Source organism: Grus americana, chromosome 1 (assembly GCF_028858705.1).
Source record: "Grus americana isolate bGruAme1 chromosome 1, bGruAme1.mat, whole genome shotgun sequence".
NCBI lineage: Eukaryota > Metazoa > Chordata > Aves > Gruiformes > Gruidae > Grus > Grus americana.
Window position 1 is genome coordinate 76675590 of NC_072852.1, and position 20391 is coordinate 76695980.

At 43.1% G+C, this 20391-nt stretch overlaps 1 protein-coding gene across 1 annotated transcript in view; it reads left to right on the forward strand.

The window, feature by feature from the left end:
• Positions 1 to 20391, forward strand: part of STK38L (serine/threonine kinase 38 like) — a 52099-nt gene that overhangs the window by 15115 nt on the left and 16593 nt on the right. Inside the window, exons 2-5 of the mRNA XM_054846935.1 lie at positions 14352 to 14496; positions 16268 to 16319; positions 17633 to 17755; positions 18347 to 18430. Coding sequence (XP_054702910.1) covers positions 14363 to 14496; positions 16268 to 16319; positions 17633 to 17755; positions 18347 to 18430 — 393 coding nt within the window. The 5' untranslated portion in view covers positions 14352 to 14362. The remainder of the gene's footprint in view (positions 1 to 14351; positions 14497 to 16267; positions 16320 to 17632; positions 17756 to 18346; positions 18431 to 20391) is intronic.

Here is a 20391-nt window from a genome sequence, read left to right on the forward strand (position 1 = left end):
GTATTCTCTCTTACCCTGTGTTACATCAATGTGACAAACTACATTCCTGCTATTATGTGTGGCTTTACTGGGAAACTGGTAGAACTTTCCAAATGTTGTCCATTTATCGGTACTCTAAAAGACAGCTGATTAATGTTATTTGCATATGAGCAACAGAATGTGTAAACATTGACTGGGGAATCATTCAAACGAATGCTTTCAGCTGGATTCACAATAGCAACATTTCACCAAGGCTAAGTGTAGCTCAACTTGGAAATGTTATCGCCAAACTTGGCCACTTGCAGTATATTAATATTTAATTGTCTTTCCTATTGCCTTTTCTCACTTATTTTCCTCTAGTTTCTGAAGTGAGAATGAGACTTCAGCCCCATCTTTGGAACAGTGAAAACCATCTCAGTTATCTTGCCACACACCCTTCCAAATCTACAATATACCAATTACTGCCTCTTCTACAGTTGACTGTAGTAGTTAACTGGTTGTCAGGTCTGATCAAATGGGCAGCTCAGAAGAGTGCAATAACAAGGAAGGGGCCATATGCCTCATAAGTTTTGGGGCCAGGTTAAATAATGAATATTCAGAATGCATTAATAAATAATTTTTTAATACTACTTTAGCATCTTTCCTCTTAAGAGCACAGGTTCTTTGTGCATATGAACTTATTAAGCTGCCTAACATGACCTGCTAGGTACAGGAATGATATGTTTGTTTTCATGCTAGGGTAGTAACTGAGTTACACCCTCAGTCCTTTTTTTTTCTTTCTTTTTATCTGTAGGGTTTGTTCTTGCACATGGGAAATAAAATAGAATTGAGATCATCTGTTACTTAATGCAGTTTCCTGTGTTGTAGCTGCAAGGGCATCCTTCCTCTGTACATACATCATCTGTAATTAGAAAAAGAAAACTCAAAATATTTATTACTTCAATGCTTGCATCATTGACAAATTCCAGGAATTTAATGTGGTTTTGTTTTCCAGAAAGATTTGTCCACCTCAAGTCACCATTAGAGGTTGTTTTAGGGATACTTTCCCTGGTAACTCTTCTGGTAGAGTTGTTGAGTAGAATGAGAGGACACATTAACAAATGAGTGAGAAGTTAGAGTGAGCCTTAAGGTGGATGTTGCTGGTGTGTTAGTGTAGATCAGGTACCAGGCTTTGCTCTAAGCCTTTGCTCTTGGTGTTCTTTGGGTGAGCATAAAACTATTCAAATTCAAGCACAAATCATGTCTGTATCTACTGCATAGCGTGTACTTCTGCTCCACGTCAGCATTGCTGTTTGAGTTTGCTTGTCCATGCTGGGCTTTGTTCAATGTACAAGAATCAAGCAGCACACCAGGAGGAGCACTTGGTATGGCTTACAAAGCAAGCAGAAGCAGCATGTAGTACAAACCATTCCTGGTGTTTATGAATGACCCTAGCATATGATACACCATCTATGGGATAGGTGTTCAGCTGTTCATCGTCGTTAGCCTCACCATAACCATTTTCATCAAAATCAAGTGAATTGTGTTCTGTATTGTTGCAGCCTGGAATAAAGGGGCTGTGGAAAGTAATTATAGCTGTGTTTTGAAAGCTTTGCAAAGCTGTTCTCCCCATCAGCCCATTTCCAAATGGAGCCAGCAAAAGTTGGTGCAAGAAGAATGTGACTCATTAGTGAGAGTTAACATTTAAGTCATCACCATTAGACTCTGGGTTTTATGTTGTACCCAGTCTGATATAACAGGCTGCTGTGAAAAGGGACAATCTTGTCCTCCTATTGCCACAAGTGTATCCAAACCCTACTTGGATGTAGCCCAAACTTGGGTGCCTGCAAAAGGGACAGTGCTGTTCTCCTGCTTGTACTCTGTACCTATCTGTGTTTCATTACTCCTCTTCCACTGAATTTAGCAGTTCTGTAGTTGGTTCAAACCAACTTGCTGATTTTATGGAAGAATGGTCTCCTTTTTACAGGAGCATGGGGGTGGCTGGTAGCTTAGTTTTGTCAGGCTGCTGAGTTCACCTAACTTGCCCATGGCTGCGTTATTGGGAAAACTGTGGGAGTGCGTGGCCAGGACTGGAGGGTTCAGCAAAGTGAGAGGGAGGAACCTCTGTCTCTAAGAAGCAATTCATAGACCTGCATTGACACTCCTTGAAACAGAACTTGGCAGCAATGTCCAGCCTTTCTGTGTAAGGGCCTTGTGCATGGGGCCCATCCCCAGAAGGAAACTTGAATGTTAAATAATATTGCAAAAGTGGAAATGAGATCATTCTTCCTATGGCTTATTTGGGGTTTTTCTCCGGTTACTATTTATGGGAAATAGCTGGTTGTATCCAACTTGTCAAGCAATTCAGATCGCTGCCTTGGAAGATTTATTTGCCACTCAACCAGTCTCCATCTTTACACAGTTTGCACTAAACTGGTATTTCCATTCCAGTTTCCTGCAGGTAACTCCACTTGTCTTTGTCTCCACTTGTAAGATAAAAAAAAGGAGGCACAACAACACTTGGTCACCCTACAGGGCAATAGAGTCTTACGCCTTGAAAAGGAACAGTGAGAGCCATTCTGCAGGAGCACGAGTCTTGCTTTTCTTTCTACTTTCCTGTAAAGCCCACACCTTTGTCTGAGGTGACCTGTGTTCCATGAAAAGTCTTGCTTCTTTTCTCAGTCAAGAGCGTGCTTGGCCCTCGGGACATGCTGCAAGACCGTTCTGTTCTGGAGGCTTTCTTGGTGGGAAAGGTTTGCTCCTGGAGAAGTTATCCTCTTGTTATCTTATTCTTGCCATAATCGATTTCATCTTGAAAGCATATGAAACTGGACTCTTTAGGATTTATAATTTTTTTTATCTGGAAATTTGCCCATTCTTGAATGTTTAACTGTAGCACAGCAGCTACATACAGCCTTAGTATCTTATAGAAACGTAAGCAGATATCCTCTGTTCCTCTTTCCTCTCACTTTCTCTTGCAACTGGATGTAGCCAGAGCTTTTACTCACGCCCTGCTTTTGCATCTCTTGTCCTTTAACTAGGAAACCAGATAATAGAATCAAATCTCTGAGATTAATTTAAAGGAAAACACCACCCATTCTGAATGAGCTTTCCCAGGCTAAGACTGGAGAATGACCTTCCACAGAGAACTAATGCCCATCACAAAGTCATCATCTTTCACCAAGGTGCAAATCTTTTATTTCCTTTTCCTTTTTGGCTTTCTCTTAACTTCCTAGAAGGGTAGATACGTGATTGTGTGGGAGGGATCACGTATATATACACATATCCATAACAAAGCACTCCTCTGGTTTCAGCCCTAGAGGAGATGAGCAGTTGGGACATTAAGCAATGGGCTGCAGGAAGACTCTCAAATTTCAGGAAGGGAAGGCTCTGAGTCTGCCACTGAAAGACATGTTTTTCTCTATACTTAAACCTCTCAGTCTCTGAAGGATAAGCCCCAGCTACCCACTTCCAGTGTATTTTTGATCTCAAAGTGATATATAGATTGATGCAGTGATACCTATGTCCTCAAAGTGATATAAACGTTGAAATGCAAAAATACAGTTGTATTGACTGTTCTCCCCTAAACCTGTCTGATAATAAGGCAGAATGGTAATGCTTTCTCATTTCAGTTGTCCTTGTTATCACTGTAGGGATCAGATGTTGCCATTATGGTTCCTTCATGAAATAAGATTTCTTTCTCCACCTCTGGTACTGATGGCTAGAGCTCCTGATGGTTTGGTGGTAAGAGGGAGTATGGCACAGCTCCGTCCCAAATCTGCTTTCCAGCTTCAGGCGCTCAGAAGATGGTACCATGTGTTCCTCTTTTATGTCAAAAGACCGCACATGTCTTTTCATCTCTGTGTAGCCTGGGCCTCATCAAGGTAGTGTGCTTTATGTGCCAACAGCTGTCTCCTCCAAAAATCATAGTTAAAGAAGTGTTGTAGTATTTGAATGGGCAAACATCTGTTCTCCAGGATTGCATATACTAACAAGATGCACTACCTGCATTTGCAGCTTTTTAAGGCCAGAGGGATCTGTTGTGCTTATTAACCCTGACTAGAGACATTGCACAGGCCATAGGTGGTCATTGGTGTTCTGCATCTCATTTAGCGGTCAGCTCCTTTGCTGGCACAGACTTATCGTGTAATTACTATACCTAATTTGATCCAAAATAAGCCTAGCAAGAGTCAGAGATTCAAGCATACAGCAGTAAAAAGACAGACAAACTTAGTGCCCTCTTCTCCTCCAGCATTCTCCAATGCAAAAGTTCCTTCTAGTTCCCAAAGGCAAATCCCCCCTCTGTTCCTGCTTCCTAGGCTCCTTAGGAAATAAAAGGCTTTACATCATCCCTAAAATTTCAGAGTAGAGTTTCTTGGATCAAAGCTGAAAATGTATTACATTTTCAAGGAAGCTTTATGTAGGTGCCACGTTAGAAGCTCCTTCAATTATTCTTCTGTCCTAAGTTGTGTCTTGGCCATGAAAGAGCCAGATGTGGAGAAATCCACTGTGACTGAATATTACTTTTAGACAGTTGTAAATGTTTTGGAGTGGGACATACCATTCGTTAGGCCCAAGTATAATTTTATCCAGAAAACCAATAACTGAGGAGGAAGCAGAGTTTTGGTCATTGGCCTTGCTCTGTTTGTAATTATTTCATGATCCAAAACATTGCACCAAAATATTTTGGCATTTCTATGCCAGTTAATTTAGCAGATCTTAAAACAATGCTTTCTTGAATATGCCTGGATGCAAGTGCCTGCTAAAAGCTGAGAAAATGCTTAAGTGCCCAGGAATGCAGTTACTTCAGTACATAGAAGAGCTTCCTGTTTTTAGACACTTCGAAGAGGACAAAGATTTGCAGTGCTATGAAACTTGGGGAGAGCCAGGAGAAAGGAAAGATACAAGTAAGCTAAAACAAGCTATGAAATGCTATTTCACTGCACAGCATTGTTAGCTATTCAGCAAGCTACTGATTTCTCTTGTTGCCAGTAAATTAAAATGCATCAATTCAGATGCCGTGGTATACCCTGGGAAGAGAGGAATGGCTGCATGGGACTGCAAATCTAGTTCCCTCATTGTGCCTTGTGCATTGTTTAGTTCCCCAAGGTGTTGTCCTGAGCTGACCTTCCATTTGGAGCAGTCCTTGGAAGACAGAGCAGTGCGTGGATACACCAGCACTTCTATTCCGTTCCTGTTCCCAGCTCTAGCCCTCTGTCCTTGCTGGTGGAAGCTGAAGTGCAACCTCTGTTTTCTCCTTGCTATCCATATGAGGCTAATGGGGGGTGTGTGTGGGGGGGAGTCCTATCTTGCAGCAACACACACATGCACAGTAAAGCAATTTGAGTGGGCATTGCTAAAAATTAAATCATCGATTGTCTTAAAAAAAGAACACCCTTCTGTAAAGAAGATAAAATGAGTTATTTGAAAGGACTGAGCTCATGAAGATTTTGGTATATCATTGCAAGTCATTCAACCCTGAGTGAATGTTCTGAGTATAGGATATCTCAAAATGTACTCTTAACTTTGGGACAGAGCTATTGATAGTAGAGTATAAAGAATGTAATTGTATCGCCAAAGGATGAGGCAAGTGGAGCTGAAATGGAAGTGACCTTATTAGTGGGTTTGTGTTTCTAAACTTTAGGTGACCAGTCTCCCATTGTTAGTGAAAGCAAAGGTTATGATGTTTGGATCACAAGTTTCTTCACCGCTTGAAGTGGACAAAAGATTAACTCTAAAAGGAAGAAAACAAAATGCATATATCTTATATAGGTGTAGATATACATAGTTTATATGCATACACATATATTTTTGTGTATACATACATAGTTTTACCCAGCTGGTATCTTTTCCCATCAGGGAAATGAATTTGCGTTTGTCAGCTGTGCTTGCTGCTCGTTGAAAATAGCAGAGAACTGAATCGTGGCTGTTGCTCATGGGAGGCTTCTGCTGCTCGGCTTTGTTGAATAGCAGGAAATCCTGGAGTGCAGCACAACTCCAATATTCAGTTTTTATTCCATATTAGGAAATATTTCCTTATCATTACTGCGGGTGTGTTGGAATGATTTGTGAGATTAATTTCTGTGAGCCAAATTAAAAGACAAGGCGCTGTTGCTTACTTCTGGCTTTTGGACAACCTCTATGGGAAGGAACGAACAGGCTCGGCCTGGGGCAGGGTGGCCCTTTTCAATCAACGCAGGTAAAACCAGCCTCACCAAAAATCATTTTAAAAGAAATCATTTTAGCCTGGTGCGGTTCCTCAATCTGGGTTACACAGCTTCTCATGCTGGCACAAAGCATTGAGTGGCAGTGGGAGAGAAACAAACAGATGGTTTGATGGAAAGTGGGACGGCTTCTTTCAGAAACAGCGCTGGCTAATGCCAGCATACAGTGTGCATACAACCGTGGCCTTTGCTGGGGGGGGGGGGGGTTGGTGGTGTTTTTTGGAGGGTTGGGGTTTTTTTTTACCTAGTCTATTCTAAGCCCTTCCTTTACATTTTGGGGTATTTATAGGTTTAGGAGTCTACCCCAAGGTAGGAAAGTAACATCCTCCATTTTGAAAGCATCTCTTACTTGGGTGCAGTGGGTGAAAAGCTCTTCTGGGTTTTAGGGGGTCCGTTGGAGCCAGCCACTAACACCCACAGTTGGTCTCTGGACCTCGCTGCCGCCCGGGTTTCCCTGGTGTCGTTGGTCCCAGAAGCGCAGCAGCCGCTGAGGCTGCAGGATCCGAGCAGCTTTTCCATCCCCAAGTCCTGTGTGTCTGTGAATGTCTCCTCAAGGTTTTCTCACGGTCGTGAGGGTCGGGCACTGGGAGCGTCTGCTGCTCTTGGTTTACGAGCTGGGACCGGGCGAGTCATGGAGCGCTCTCTGCTTTTAGCTGTGACTATAACGGGCGACTCACCCAGGCGCTCTATGGGGAAAGCAAGAATGACTTAAAATGGCTAAAACATTTGAACATCTTTTGCTTTTAAATAGCAAAGCCCGTTCAGACAGGGCTAATTTTACTCAGTTTTAGTGCTACTTTAAATAGAACAAATGTAATTCGTTCTGTAACTTTAAAGTGGCAAAACTTATTAGAACATAACGCACATTGGGGAATGAATAACAAACTAAAGGAAATGAAGTATATAAGTGAGGTAAATGAAATGCTAAAGTGTCAGTGACAGCTTTTTGCAGTCTCGTTACTTCATTTTCCCTTCTCAGATGGGGACTGTTGTAAAAACCAGAGGGTGTCAGAAAGATCTAATCTTGGCAATAACGAAGAAGAAGAATCTGCATGCAAAGTATCTGATTTGTTGTATTTGGCAGAGAATGTTACTTCCTTCAGGTAGCATTTTAAATAAAATAGAGGCTTGTGAATGGTGGTACTATGGAAAACATGAATTATGTAGGAACATAATATTTATTTTTTCTTTCTGAAACGTACCTCAGAGCAGCCCTTGGCAAACATGCTGATCTGATAACTGAACTTCAGTAACAGCAGTAGCACAGCTAGCATCATCCAGATGCCAAGAATAGGAATATTAGGTCAAAATCTATTGAGCTAAAGGGGGTTTTTTACCAACTTAAGTGAACCTTGGACAAAGCTCCATTCTGAACATGGAAATCTGTATTTAGTAATAACAGAAGTATTAAGATCAGCCTCCGAGAGATGAAGAATATTGACTCATAATTGACGTAGATTGGAGTAGCGAGGTTTTCTTGTCTGCTTGCTGCTCGGAGTCTTCAGGATCCTGTAGTTTTGTTTGCTACTGGAGGTTTCTCAAAAGCTTTGGAAGTGGATTGAAAGTGAGCTATAGAAAAAGAAGGCAGGGAACCTCTCCAGGAGGAGGTTCTGTATAAACAATTGGATGGTGAAAATACACACAGTGTAGTTGCCAAATTTGTGCTAGCAGAAACTGTAGCGCAGAAAGTCATTTTCCCTCTGGGCTGATACCACAGTATGACCACTTTCTCCTTCTGTTTCACCATTGGAGGTGTCAGCTGTTGTACAACATTTTTATCTTTGCTTTCTGTTTGCGTGTCAGCTCATACCACGTACAGTTGGACGTTTCAGAAGTTGCCCGGGTGCCTGGGCGGCTGCTGCTCCAGCTGCTGCTCCTCCCCTCGCTCTTGCTGGTATGTCACACCACCTCGTCCTGCAGAGCCTTTGGTTGCTTATTTCATTTATCTGTCCCTGCCCACTGCCTTTTGGTGTGAATCATGCTGTTATTTGTGTATGGTGGGTAGCTTTTTTTTCATGTGTGTGTGTATATATATCTCCTGTCTCTCTTTAAGAGAATCCAAACAATTTGGAGACAGCAGGGCTGGCACTTACACTTGAAGCCTTGCTGTATCCATGCTACTTTCCTAGATAGCAATTAATTTTTTTTAAACATAATCCTTGTCATTGGTGGGTTTTAGTGCCCAGTTCTGTGAGTTGCTTTGCTGTGTTGTCTGTAAGGAGCCAAGCAGCGTTCCTAAGTCCGCTCTAGCTTCTCGCCCAGAAGAGCTCCAGTGGTACGCACGGTGGTGATAGCTGGCGTTTCTGAAGGTACTCGCTTTATTGAGCTGTATGCTTTTTCTTTGGAATAGGTCTGGCACCGAAAGCCTATCTCTCCTTTCTCTTTTACCTTCTAATTCTTGAAAAATGCCATTTGTATATACTTCATTTCAGGAGCAAGTTGAGGGACAAATGTGTCATGCTGAGAAAATGGGAATTTTGAAAGGCAGAAATATGTTTCAGTATCCACCTTACTGGGAGGCTTTCATTCAAGAGCCAAATTCCCTTGGAATGTAAATGGAAACTTTATAATTTACCCTTTTTACTGCAGTAGTGAACCGCTTTCCTAATTGCTGGGCTTTAGGGATGTGCTTGGGTGTATAAATGAAAATTATTATCAGCCTTTCTGTGAAGTGATGTAGCTGGTTTGGGAGGAAGGATTGGTGTTCCCTGTCCTGCTGGACATGTATGTAGCTTTACGTTTTAAATCTGAATTGGAGACCCAGCAGCATGACGTAAATAGCATTGTTCTGTCACGTGGGAAAAAAAACCATGCTTTTCTCTCCAAGAGAATTGTATGTGGTGTTTGCTCCCTAACTTAAACATGCACTAAGTAATCAGTCCAGAGTAAATTTATTCTAGGGCTACTGTATGATTATACTACATGCATGGTTTCAAAAATAAGAATGATATTTCTGTTGTGTGACTTAGGTCCAGATTAATTTGATAGTATAGATCTAGCCTTATTAGATAGTACGAACAAGCTATATGATATAACACAGTTGTGCAGGAGTCTTGCCTGTAAAGAGACTGGCACCTTCAGACCTGTTCTTAGGGAAGTGAAGCCCAGTCGGGATACCCACCACTGTCTAATTGCCACAGACTTGCTCTTACACAGATTGCCAGCAAAAGAGCAAGAAAGAATTGATCAAATAGGTTACTGTAGTATCCCGAGAAGTGTGAAACCCTCTAATAAGGAAGACAGCTGGAAAGATTGGCTTCAGGTTTCACTGCTTTTAGCATACTCTCACATATTTATAGTCTCATTGAAGTGAGAAATCATTGAAAAAGTAAATGCGAAGGGTTGGAAGAATATTTTAGAAGGATCTGAAATGATGAACATGATGAACTTACCTGCTTTGGGGGTGTATGTTGGGGTTTTAGTGTGTTTTGTTGGGGTGTATTGGGTTTTTTTTCCTATCAAAGTATTTGAATCTTCATCATCTCTACAGTTCAAATGTTTGTTGATGTGAAGTGTTATGATTATGGTCTCCATTCCACATCCCTGTCCTGTTGCTCCATTTTACAGGCTGGAAAGTATGCCATGGGGTCATAGAGTGAATTTCTGGAGATCTTGTAGCACATCTGCATCAGGATCCTGTTTCATCCCTTGTTATCCTTTTCTCTTTGAAGCCTAGCTACCTCACTCTAAAATTACCAAGGGTGTCAAACGTCCATCCTTTCTTCCTGCCAAGTGACCACTCTGTGCTCTCCCTCGCCTTCACGCATCCTGGATGCCCTGAGCTGGAGCTGTGAAGGCTGGAGGTGATGTGCGAGGGGCTTGGATTTTGTGTTCTCATCCCTTCCTAATTAGAAAGTGATCCCACAAGGTGCCAAGTATTTCTTTCGGGGGAGAACAGTTCTCCAGGTGCCTTGATTTCTTCCATCTCTCCCCTTCTGATGAGTCGTAGCAGGTGGGATTGGATGCCTCATTGATTTTGCTCTCATTAACTGGAGTCTAAATCTGATAGTCTAATATGAAAATGTCATTAACAGACTGTGGGAGCTGCCTGCCAAGAAGCGCCCAAGAGAGGATGTGAGTTTTGGGTTATCAGTTGTGTAGCAGAAGCCGGGTGTCGGGTTTTCAATGGTGGAAGCTCTTTCAGGAAAATAGAATTAGGGTTTGACTTAGAGCTGTTGTGATGGATGGGAGTGCAGGCTGACGATGAAGTAAACACTGCTTGGCTCTTCTCTGCTTAAAGATCAAATGTATGTTTTGACCAGGCAGCATTTTTCTACTGGAAAGGAGAGGTCCCTTCCAACTGAAATATTCTATTTTATGGTGGGTCAGGAGAGACTTGCTTAGGAGATTCCTGAAGACCCCAGTTAGTATTGGGCCTGCTGTCCCCTTTCTGCTGCTGTACCCTGCTCTCCCTGGTCCTTCAGGAGCATACTTCAGCTCCTCTCCACTATGCTGCTGTCCCACCAGCCTCTGGGGGCAAGATTTTCCCTGGTTGCCCCACATCTGTAGCTCCTCATCCCCATGCCGTAGGTGCCTGCTGCACGTCTTGTATTCCTGGTAGCATCAGGAGAAAGGCTCGCGTCATGAGTTCAGCTATCCGTCCAGGAGGCACAGGCTCGATTTCTGGGCCAAGCAGCACATACGGTGTCTCTGCTTCTGGCAGCTCCGAGACCTTGTCCTGCTGACTGTGTGCTGCTCAGTGTCTCCTGTCGATTAGATTGGTTTGATGTCTCTCTCATTCACAGCCGGTGGTGTTTCATTTTTTCCTGAAGTAACAGGCCCTTCGGAAAGGAAGGTCTTTGGTCCTCGTCTGCCAGAGGATTTTTGGCCAAATGCAGCTGGGTGGTTTAATATGACCTTCTTTGTGGCCCAGGGAGCCTAATTCAAGGCTGGTGATGCAGCAGGACTAGAATGGTTCCATTATGCAAATGGCATGAATTTGGGTGAATTAGTAGATTTTTGAGGGCATTTCCAAGAACTATGGGTGGCACCTTTTCAAAACATTCCTGTTAATGTGGTGAGGTCAGAAGAAGTAGTGTGCTGTCAATAAAAGGCCACATTTTGAAGCTTCTTCCTTCCCACCCCCATTCCCTCCAGCATTATTTGTTTATAAAGGTCATGCTGAAGGACTTGACTTGGTTACTCCCAACTGAATATTTTGTTTGGGATGTGGATTTGTGCTTTGTTTGGGGGTTTGTTAGTGGAAGCAGAGAGGCAGGAGGAAAAAGAGTGCAGATGTCGTCTTGGCTGTGAGTTGACATAGGATTTTGCAGGGTGCTTTGTGTCTCCTGCCAGGTCTGTGCTCTTTTCTGCTTACTTTGGGGAACGTGGAGAGCTTAAGGCACGTCTCATTTTTACAAAGGTGTTGGGGGTTCCCCCCCCAATGACAGAGGTCACTGGGGATACCAACTGCAAACTGAGCAAATGTAAAGTAAATCCTGTCTCAAAGAAATGTTGTGGTCTGAAGGCAGGGTTGGTGGGCTGTGCTCAGGATACTGGGATGCTGGAAACAAATGTTTTGGTGGGCTTACGTTGTGGTATGATGGTGAAGTCAATACAATTTTTCTCCTCTGGTAAACAGCTTTCTCTAAGCTTGCTAGTTTATGGGTTGGGTTCTTGTCTATATTTTCCTACTGTAGAACCACAGTGAGGGTCAGCCCCGCTATTTATAGCGTGGTGTGCTAGTGCCAGAATTGTTATCTCCTTTTTACAGGCTTAATAAAATCAAGTGACTTAAATTTGCTATTTGGTAACGTCTGCATCTGTGGGTATAGGAGCACGGGGAAAACAAATTAACAGGAAATAAAATTGCAGTGTTATTTTATCCTACCAGGAATACAAGACGTGCAAAGGCTAATATATCCTGTTGCTTGCCGGTGCAGAAGTCCGCTCATTATACCTTAAGTAAAGGTTAATCCGTTTCAAGCCTGGGTTAATGCTACACTATCCTGACACTAAAATGATCAGAAGGCGGGTTTTTACTCTATTAGGTCACTTCTTGAAATAACTTAATCACAGATGCCAGCGTGTGGCCAGCAGTTGCTGTTTGATTTGGATGTGTCAACATGCTTTTTTGGTCTCAGATACACATTTTGTATTTTTTCTTTTCCCACCTATCAAGGGAGAAAGAGAGTGTAATATTGTATAACAGACTCAATAGGGAGAGCAGAGCCAAATTCTCTGCCATACTGGACACTTCTCCAAAGGTTGGTACACGTTTGTGAAGAATAAAGCCCTTAATTTTTAGTAAAGATTATTAACAGTTGACAGCTCTCATCTTTCTTTAGTAGAAAACTGAAGGGGATAAAAGATTGATTAGAAAATAGAAATACTAATATCATCATAAAGCAGCTGTAGTGCTATTCAAACCTTTTTGTATACATAGAGATACATTTTTATTCTCAGAACTCTGGCATCTCACACGCTCCAAAATACACAGCTAAAATAATATCCCCATAATGCTATAAAACGCCTTTATTTGGGACACAGCAGCTGCGTTTCTGGCAACAAATATAGTATTGTCACACCAAATCCAATTAAAAATCTACAAGGCGAAATGCCGTCCTCACAGAGGGTAGCAGGCAAATTCAAAACAAAAATCTGAGAGCAGAATTAAGCAATCTTCCTGTCTGATGTGGACGTGCAAGTTTTCTTCTGTATGAAACTTTTAATCAGTTCACCTTAGAAGGTATTAGGATCTGCCTGGAAATCGTAAACCTAATTTGGGATTTGTCTTCCGCAAAATCCCCTGGTGAAATAGAAGGGTTATGTAAATAATCAAAAGGAAGTGTGTGTACTTCTGTGTCATTTTCCAAACTCAACCCCAAAGCACCCTGAACAAACAAGCATGGGGCTGAGATGCTGCTATTTGTGGCTCCCTTCTGTGAGGCTCTCCTGAAGTGCCTCAACCCGCTTTCAGGTAGGGCATGAGTCCTAGGACAAACTGTGCTTTTTTTTTTTTTTCTTCTTCTTTTTTGTTTAATCTCCCCTGTTTTCCCTAGACCAGTTGCAAAGGACTCAGGACTGCCCGAAGATGTCTCTTCCCAGCATTAAAAGCGTTGTTCTAGTACATCCAAGTTTTTTGGTTTCGAGATAAAAGCTATTGAAGAGAGCAGCCTTTCTTCATTCCTCTTTCTTCCCAGTTTTTAAGTGTCTTTATTCCCAGTTTTTAAGTGCTCAGTGACCGCATGCCCTGACCTTAAGTACTTTAACTACATGGGTAATGTATTTCCAGCTGCATAAGAAGATTCCTCCCCCCAAATTTGAGAATCGAAACAGAGTGAGCTCTGGAACGATCAGCCACCCCAGAAAACCCGTTTCATCGGTGGCATGGCACAGAGATGGTCGGAAAAGAAAGAAACGGAAAGACTGGTTGTCTAATGGCCTTGTGGTGGGGAAGTGTTTTCTATTCTTGGTGGTTGGCTGTTGCTTTAAAAAAACGCAACCAAACAAAAAAACAGCAACAGAAGTTTTCCATTTAAAGTACGGCAGTTCCATTATTTCATTTCCATGTAATGATTTCTAGAAATCCCTCTGACTGTCAACATTGTTGAGCAGCTTTAAAATTCAAAGACATTTGATGGCTATCTTCTGTCCTTGACATAGTTTCTCCTCTGGATGTGATTAGGGGTTTTGTCCATTTACTTTTTCATTTTATCCTGTCCTTTTGGTAGTACCTAGAATTTCCGGAGTCTGAAATTGTCATAGAGGTGTGGTATCTTCCTCTGGGGGAGCTGCCTGGTGGTCCTCTCGCTTCCCCCTTTTCCTTTCCATGCTCTGCCGCCTCTTCCCTCTCCTAAGTTGGGCTCAAGTCCACCAGAGGTACGTTTTCCTCATTTGTGGACAAGCGCTGCTGGGTGAGCTGCCCATAGTCTGCATAATTCTTTGCTATGATTCACCCTTTGTTTTGCCAACATGTTGTTATTTTTTTTAGAGAGTGGGTAGTAAGTCCTCCTGCTCTCTCAGGATAATTTTATAATATGATTTTTTTAATGGAGTTTCTTCTATCTAAAGAACAGTGCCTTTCCTGCAAATTCTGTAGTGTCTAAGAGTTTGGAGATGGAGAGTGGGAAAGAGGAATAGATATATTTATAAAATTTATATTATATATAAAAAAAATTTATATAAGGTTTTTTCAAGTGAGTAATGATTTGACACGCTGTGTTTCAGTACATGTTACCATGGCGATGACTGCAGGGACTACAACATCCTTTCCCATGAGTAACCACACCCGGGAGAGAGTGACGGTGGCCAAACTTACGCTGGAGAACTTCTACAGCAACCTTATTATACAGCACGAAGAGAGAGAAACCAGGTACTGGCTCTGCTTTCGCTCACCCCTCTTCAGCTTTTCTTGGTTGGCTTTTGGCGGTGTTTGATCCCCACGCACAAAGCAGTTCTCGGAAGTTTTTCTGTACTCAGTGGCAGGAGCTAATCCCCGAAGGGCGCAGGCTGCCTTTCAGCTGCTGTGAACATCCTCTGTTACTGCACCAGGCAGTCACTGAGTGACCGAGGATCTCTGCTTTTGATGTTCTCATACAGTTTACCTCCTCATCAGATTCTTACTATGCAGAAACCGCTCCGTGCAGGGTCTTATTTTGCAGCACATGTGAGGTTTCTACTTCGGGGGGGGGGGTGGGGTGGGGTGGGGTTGGTTACCTCTGATTTTTCCATGCGTGCCAGAGGGAATAAACTCTACAGAGGTAGATGCTGCAGAGCTGCTGACGATCGGTAATTTGGTTTTGTGTAAGGCAGTGGCTCGTGGTGTCTATTCATGCTCTGCAGCATGAAGCTCATGCCAAGACTCATAAACCCTGCCGAAGGGAGTGTATAGGAGGGAGGGAACAGGACTGATAGGAGAGGCGTTTGACAGGGTGATGGGATAAGGAAAGGAAGCAGAGAGCTGGGGGTGGCCTGGGGTGGAAGTTAGGGGCAGTAAAGAGCATAGGGCTGGTGATGGAGGGCTTGAGAGGCTCTTGGGTGGGCAGGAAGAATTTTGGAGGTAACATAATACCCACCTCTAAATTCCTCCTGAGTGGTGTTGGCTGGTACTCCTTGCATGGGAGTATGCATTGGTCATTTCCACTTTAACTTTTCTCATCCGTGCCCAATTCTGCCTCCAATGTGGTGAAGTGCTATTTGAATTAAGTGTCAAAGCACCAAGCATTTGATTATAATGAATGTTGTGTTTCAAATTGTCATCAGTATGTTAAATGATCATTCCCCTGGTAATATGTTTTTAATTGAGGGGTTTTCAGCCGAGCAGCAGGGTTTCTCTCTTCATCATATTTAGTCATTATCCCATGTAATTGAGTTGCTTCTAGTTGGGAGAATAGGCTGCCTACCGAGGGCCTTTAATTTAGGGGATCCTGCTGTACTTCCCAAAGTGCAGAAAGACACCAGCAGCCTGGCACACAGCCCTCAAACTCTTGGCTGCTGCTAGTGTGTCATCAGCTGCATGAAAGCTGCACCCTGACAGTTGTAAAGAAGCATCCCGCGGGTGGAAAAAGAGGGGTCCAGTAGACACCTTGCCACATGCACTGGCTGGAGGAGCCCCAAGACCGGTGAGCCCTGGCCTGGGCAGGACACTGTGAGGACGTGAATGATGAATCCACGGGGGCAGAGTTAGTTGGCACGAGAGTAAGGGGAGCAGGACCAGGAGACATCAGCAAGGCTGGGACTGGGGGCGAAAGCTGGAGCTGGCTGAGGTGTTGGAGGTAGAGCTGAGATAGAAATGGTGAAAAAAAATGTTTGTTCTGATTCATAATCTTAATTGATAAAACCAGCCTTGCTTCAACAGGATTATATGAAGAAATATAAGTCATTAGAATGATTACACATTTGGACCTTTAATGCCTAATTCTGCAGATACATAATTATGTGCTTAAATTTGCTTATACATTTGCAAAAGCTTTGGTAACAAATGAGTAAATGGATAGAGTGGGCAGTAAGTCTTCTGATTACCATTTGAGGCAAATTCTTTGGTATCTGGAATACGTCAAGTAAAGAAGTTGTCTTGCTGTAGTGTTATGCTTTTTATTACTTAAATAATGGAAAAAGCAATCTCCTGTTTCTCCCCTTCACAGGCAGAAGAAGCTAGAAGTGGCTATGGAAGAGGAAGGCCTCGCAGATGAGGAGGTAAATACTACTTAAGTAATGTTTGAAGAGACTGCTTTGCTTTTATCGTGCTACAAATTGGCATTTGCAGAGCTTACAGATACATTGACTAGCATGACATTAAGTTTTATTTTGTAAATGAATGTTGCCCCTGTAAATAACTTGTTTGTTAGGAAAGCTGTGAATATGCTTGAGTGATACTTGCAATAGCTAAGGCTTTTCATGTCACCTGTAGTCCTTAGGAGACGTGTGCCTGCAGCAAGTATACAGCATGCTTTTCAAAGATTAAAATTATTTGCCATTATATTTGGCAACAAAAAAAAGGTGAGATGTGCTTGGAAGAAGTGGATAGAAAACAAAATGCTGAACCACTTCTTTTCTTGATTTGAACGGTAAACTGGGCACACCCTTTCTCCATTTGGATACGGATGAGCAGGGATCTCTGTCCAGTTGGCATCTCTCAGAACTTTGGTCAATAAGTTGCTTTTCTGAGGTCCATCACACTATCGCTGCCGGTACTGCCTTCAGGATAGGCAGGGAATATAAGTAGGAACAAGTGCCTTAGTCGTTTCTGAGTTTATGTGGCTGCCGTAACTTGTGGGAAGAGGGAAAAGCGAGAGTGGGTGCGTAATGCCATCTTGTGGTTTTAAATGACACTGTCATCCTAGTACAAAATCTGGCAAGCGCCTGCTCAATGGATCTTGTTAGCGGTCTTTGAGGTCTTCTCGGCATCTTTGGGAGGACAGGTCAGCATTTGTCTTCTCTCAGGGTGAATCCCTTTTGACATTTTTATAGAACAAAATATATGGCAGGATTTGGACAGATTTTTCATTCAAATACGAGTGTTTGCCTGCTATAAACCAAATGGATTTTGCTATAGATAGTGTAAGTTGGATTTCTGCTGCCTGTTAGGTTCCTTGTTGCCTGCCATCACTCTTTACGGTGGGGTGCAAGTTTCAGCTTTTATTGATCCTTCACGCTGCCCGAAACCAAGAGTCCTTTCGTCAGCTAGTGACTTTGGCCTTTGGACTGATGTACTTTGTTTGAACCAGTATGATTTTTTTTTTCTTCATTATTTTTATTACTGTTTCTTTATATTTAAGTAATAAAAAAAAAATTAAAACAATTCCCCCAAAAAATGAAACTAGGCCTGAGGCCTCTGTGTAAAAGACCGTGCTCATGGATCATACTTTGAGAAATTCAGAAAGACTTCTCCTTTTACGTTTTCTCTGTAATCCCAACGGGAGAGAGAATACTTCACAGGAAGGGAGACTGTATATCTTGACTTTCTACTGTCAAATGACTTATACATTTCTGTGTTTGTGTCTCCTTAGAAAAAACTGCGCAGGTCACAACACGCTCGCAAAGAAACAGAGTTTCTGCGACTGAAGAGGACTAGACTTGGCTTGGATGACTTTGAGTCTTTGAAAGTTATAGGAAGAGGAGCATTTGGGGAGGTTTGTGGCATTCTTGCTTGAACAGGATATTAAAATTGGATTGAATGTTAAAATGAAACATTTTAATTACAGAATAAGAAGTTCCAGTTGAGGAGTTTTATTGCAGAAGAACAGTTATTTAAGTAATTGTGCAAGTGTGATAAGTCCAGTGATGAATTACGTGCATTGATTTGTCAAGGCCCCTGGAAAGGCCCTTAGTTTCTCACAGCTGCTCAAGCTGATGTTGCTCACATGGTCCCCTGAAATGATGGATTTGCAGCTGCACAGCTCCTCTCTGAAAACATCCTCCCTGCCCTGTGTCACATCACAGTTATATCTGCTCCTGAATTTTAGCATACACAGTCTCACAGCTACCTGGAATTTACTGTGCCTTCTAGCTTCTCCTAAAACAGTAACTACTTCAAACTATCTGTTCATCACTAGTGTTAGTGTTGTACATGGTGTAGAAATATTTCCTTTTTCCATGTGTTTTTAAATGCTTAACAAATGAACTTTTCCATGCCCAGCAATTCTGAGCCTTCCAGTAGATTCCTTGGTGGGGTCTAGTTTCTGAGGTAGAGAAGATTGATTGGGTTCTATTTCTCATTATAGGTACGCCTCGTTCAGAAGAAGGATACAGGTCATATTTATGCAATGAAGATACTAAGAAAAGCAGATATGCTGGAGAAAGAGCAGGTTTGTGTCGTATAAGTGCCCTACATTTCAAACTTATGCTGTCTAGAAGATTGCTGAAGTTCTTTGTGGCAGGTAGTATTTGGTAATATTTTTCAATGCAGAAGCCTAAATAATGGTATAGCAGTCCAAAGCATTTATGGAGTTGCTACCACACTACAAAATAATAAATAGAACTTAGGAAAAAAGCTCATGTAACAACATTATAAAAAATGTTTTATTTACAATTTGGAATAGTGACAAAGGTTTTTTGTTAGTTTGGGTTTTTTTATCCCTCCCTTTATCAACGCAGACCATATAGTACTGTGGTGGGTTGAGCCTGGCTGGGGGCCAGGTGCCCACCCGAGCCGCTCTCTCACTCCCCTCATTCACTAAACAGGGGAGAAAAGGCATAACGAAATGCTTGTAGGTCGAGATAAGGACAGGGAGAGATCACTCACTAATTATCGTCACGAGCAAAACAGACCAAACTTAGAGAGGGAATTCATCTAATTTATTACTAGGCAAAACAGAGTAGACGAACGAGAAAATAAAATCAACTCTTAAAACACTTCCCCCCACCCCTCCCATCTTCCCGGGCTCGACTTCACTCCCGGCTTCAACCTTCCCCCCCCTCAGCAGCACAGGGGGACAGGGAGTGGGGGTTACGGTCAGTTCATCTCACGGTGTTTCTGCAGCTTCTTCATCCTCAGGGGGAGGACTCCTCTCATTGTTCCCCTGCTCCAGCATGGAGTCCCTCTCACGGGGTGCAGACCTTCAGGAGCAAACCGCTCCAGCATGGGGTCCCCCATGGGGTCACAAGTCCTGCCAGCAAACCTGCCCTGGCGTGGGCTCCCCTCTTCACGGGTCCACCGGTCCGGCCAGGAACTTGCTCCAGCGTGGGCTTCCCACGGGCCGCAGCCTCCTTCAGGTACCTCCACCCGCTCCAGCGTGGGGTCCTCCACGGGCTGCAGGTGGAATCGCTACACCCCCTCATCCTTCCTCCATGGGCTGCAGGGGGACAGCCTGCTTCACCATGGCCTTCACCACGGGCTGCAGGGGGATCTCTGCTCCGGCGCCTGGAGCACCTCCTCCCCCTCCTTCTTCACTGACCTTGGTGTCTGCAGAGTTTCTTACATCTTCTCACTTCTCTCTCCAGCTGCAAAAGCTCTCTCTCTAAGTGTTTTTCTACTTCTTAAATATGTTATCACAGAGGCGCTGATTGGCTTGGCCTTGGCCAGCGGCGGGCCCGTCTTAGAGCCGGCTGGCATTGGCTCTGTCAGACACAGGGGGAGCTTCTAGCAGCTTCTCACAGAAGCCACCCCTGTAGCCCCCCTGCTACCAAAACCCTGCCACGCAAACCCAACACAAGTACTTAATCTGTAAAACTGGATTTCAAGGAAAATGCTTCTTGAAAAGTAATATGGTGCCACAGTAAAAACTGAGATTATTTGATGTTTTCTTTTGATGGTTAGATACCAACAGATGTGACACTTTTCATTGGCTTTGTTTTCCATTGTTTTGCTTTTTAGTTGGGTCTTGTCTTGTTTTGCTTTGCTTTGCTCTTGTTAGTTTGTTTTGGTTTTTGCTTTTACTTTTTAGTTAACAATTTACTGCAAATTCCTGGTAGGACACAGCAAGTACTCTAGCACCACAGAGAAAGAAATTAAGCGTGGATGTCTCAAGCAAAAGGGCAGATAAAAGAGGACTTGTCCTTATCAGTCCAAACCTTACCCATCATTTGCTCTCATATTGCATTTCCCTGCAGTGTTACTTGTACTTCATTTTTTTTTTTTCCTGGCACAGACTTTTTGTGTCTTCAAGCCCATGCCCTGAATATAGGGAACCAGAGGAGCAGCATGTTCTGCCCAGCAGCCAGGATGTGTGGGGCCCTCTGGTTGAAGCCCTGCCCCCATTTCATAACCTGATGTGGCAAGGAGGCTGAGCTCACACTCTCCATTTTGTTTGGGACGGTAATCTTCCTT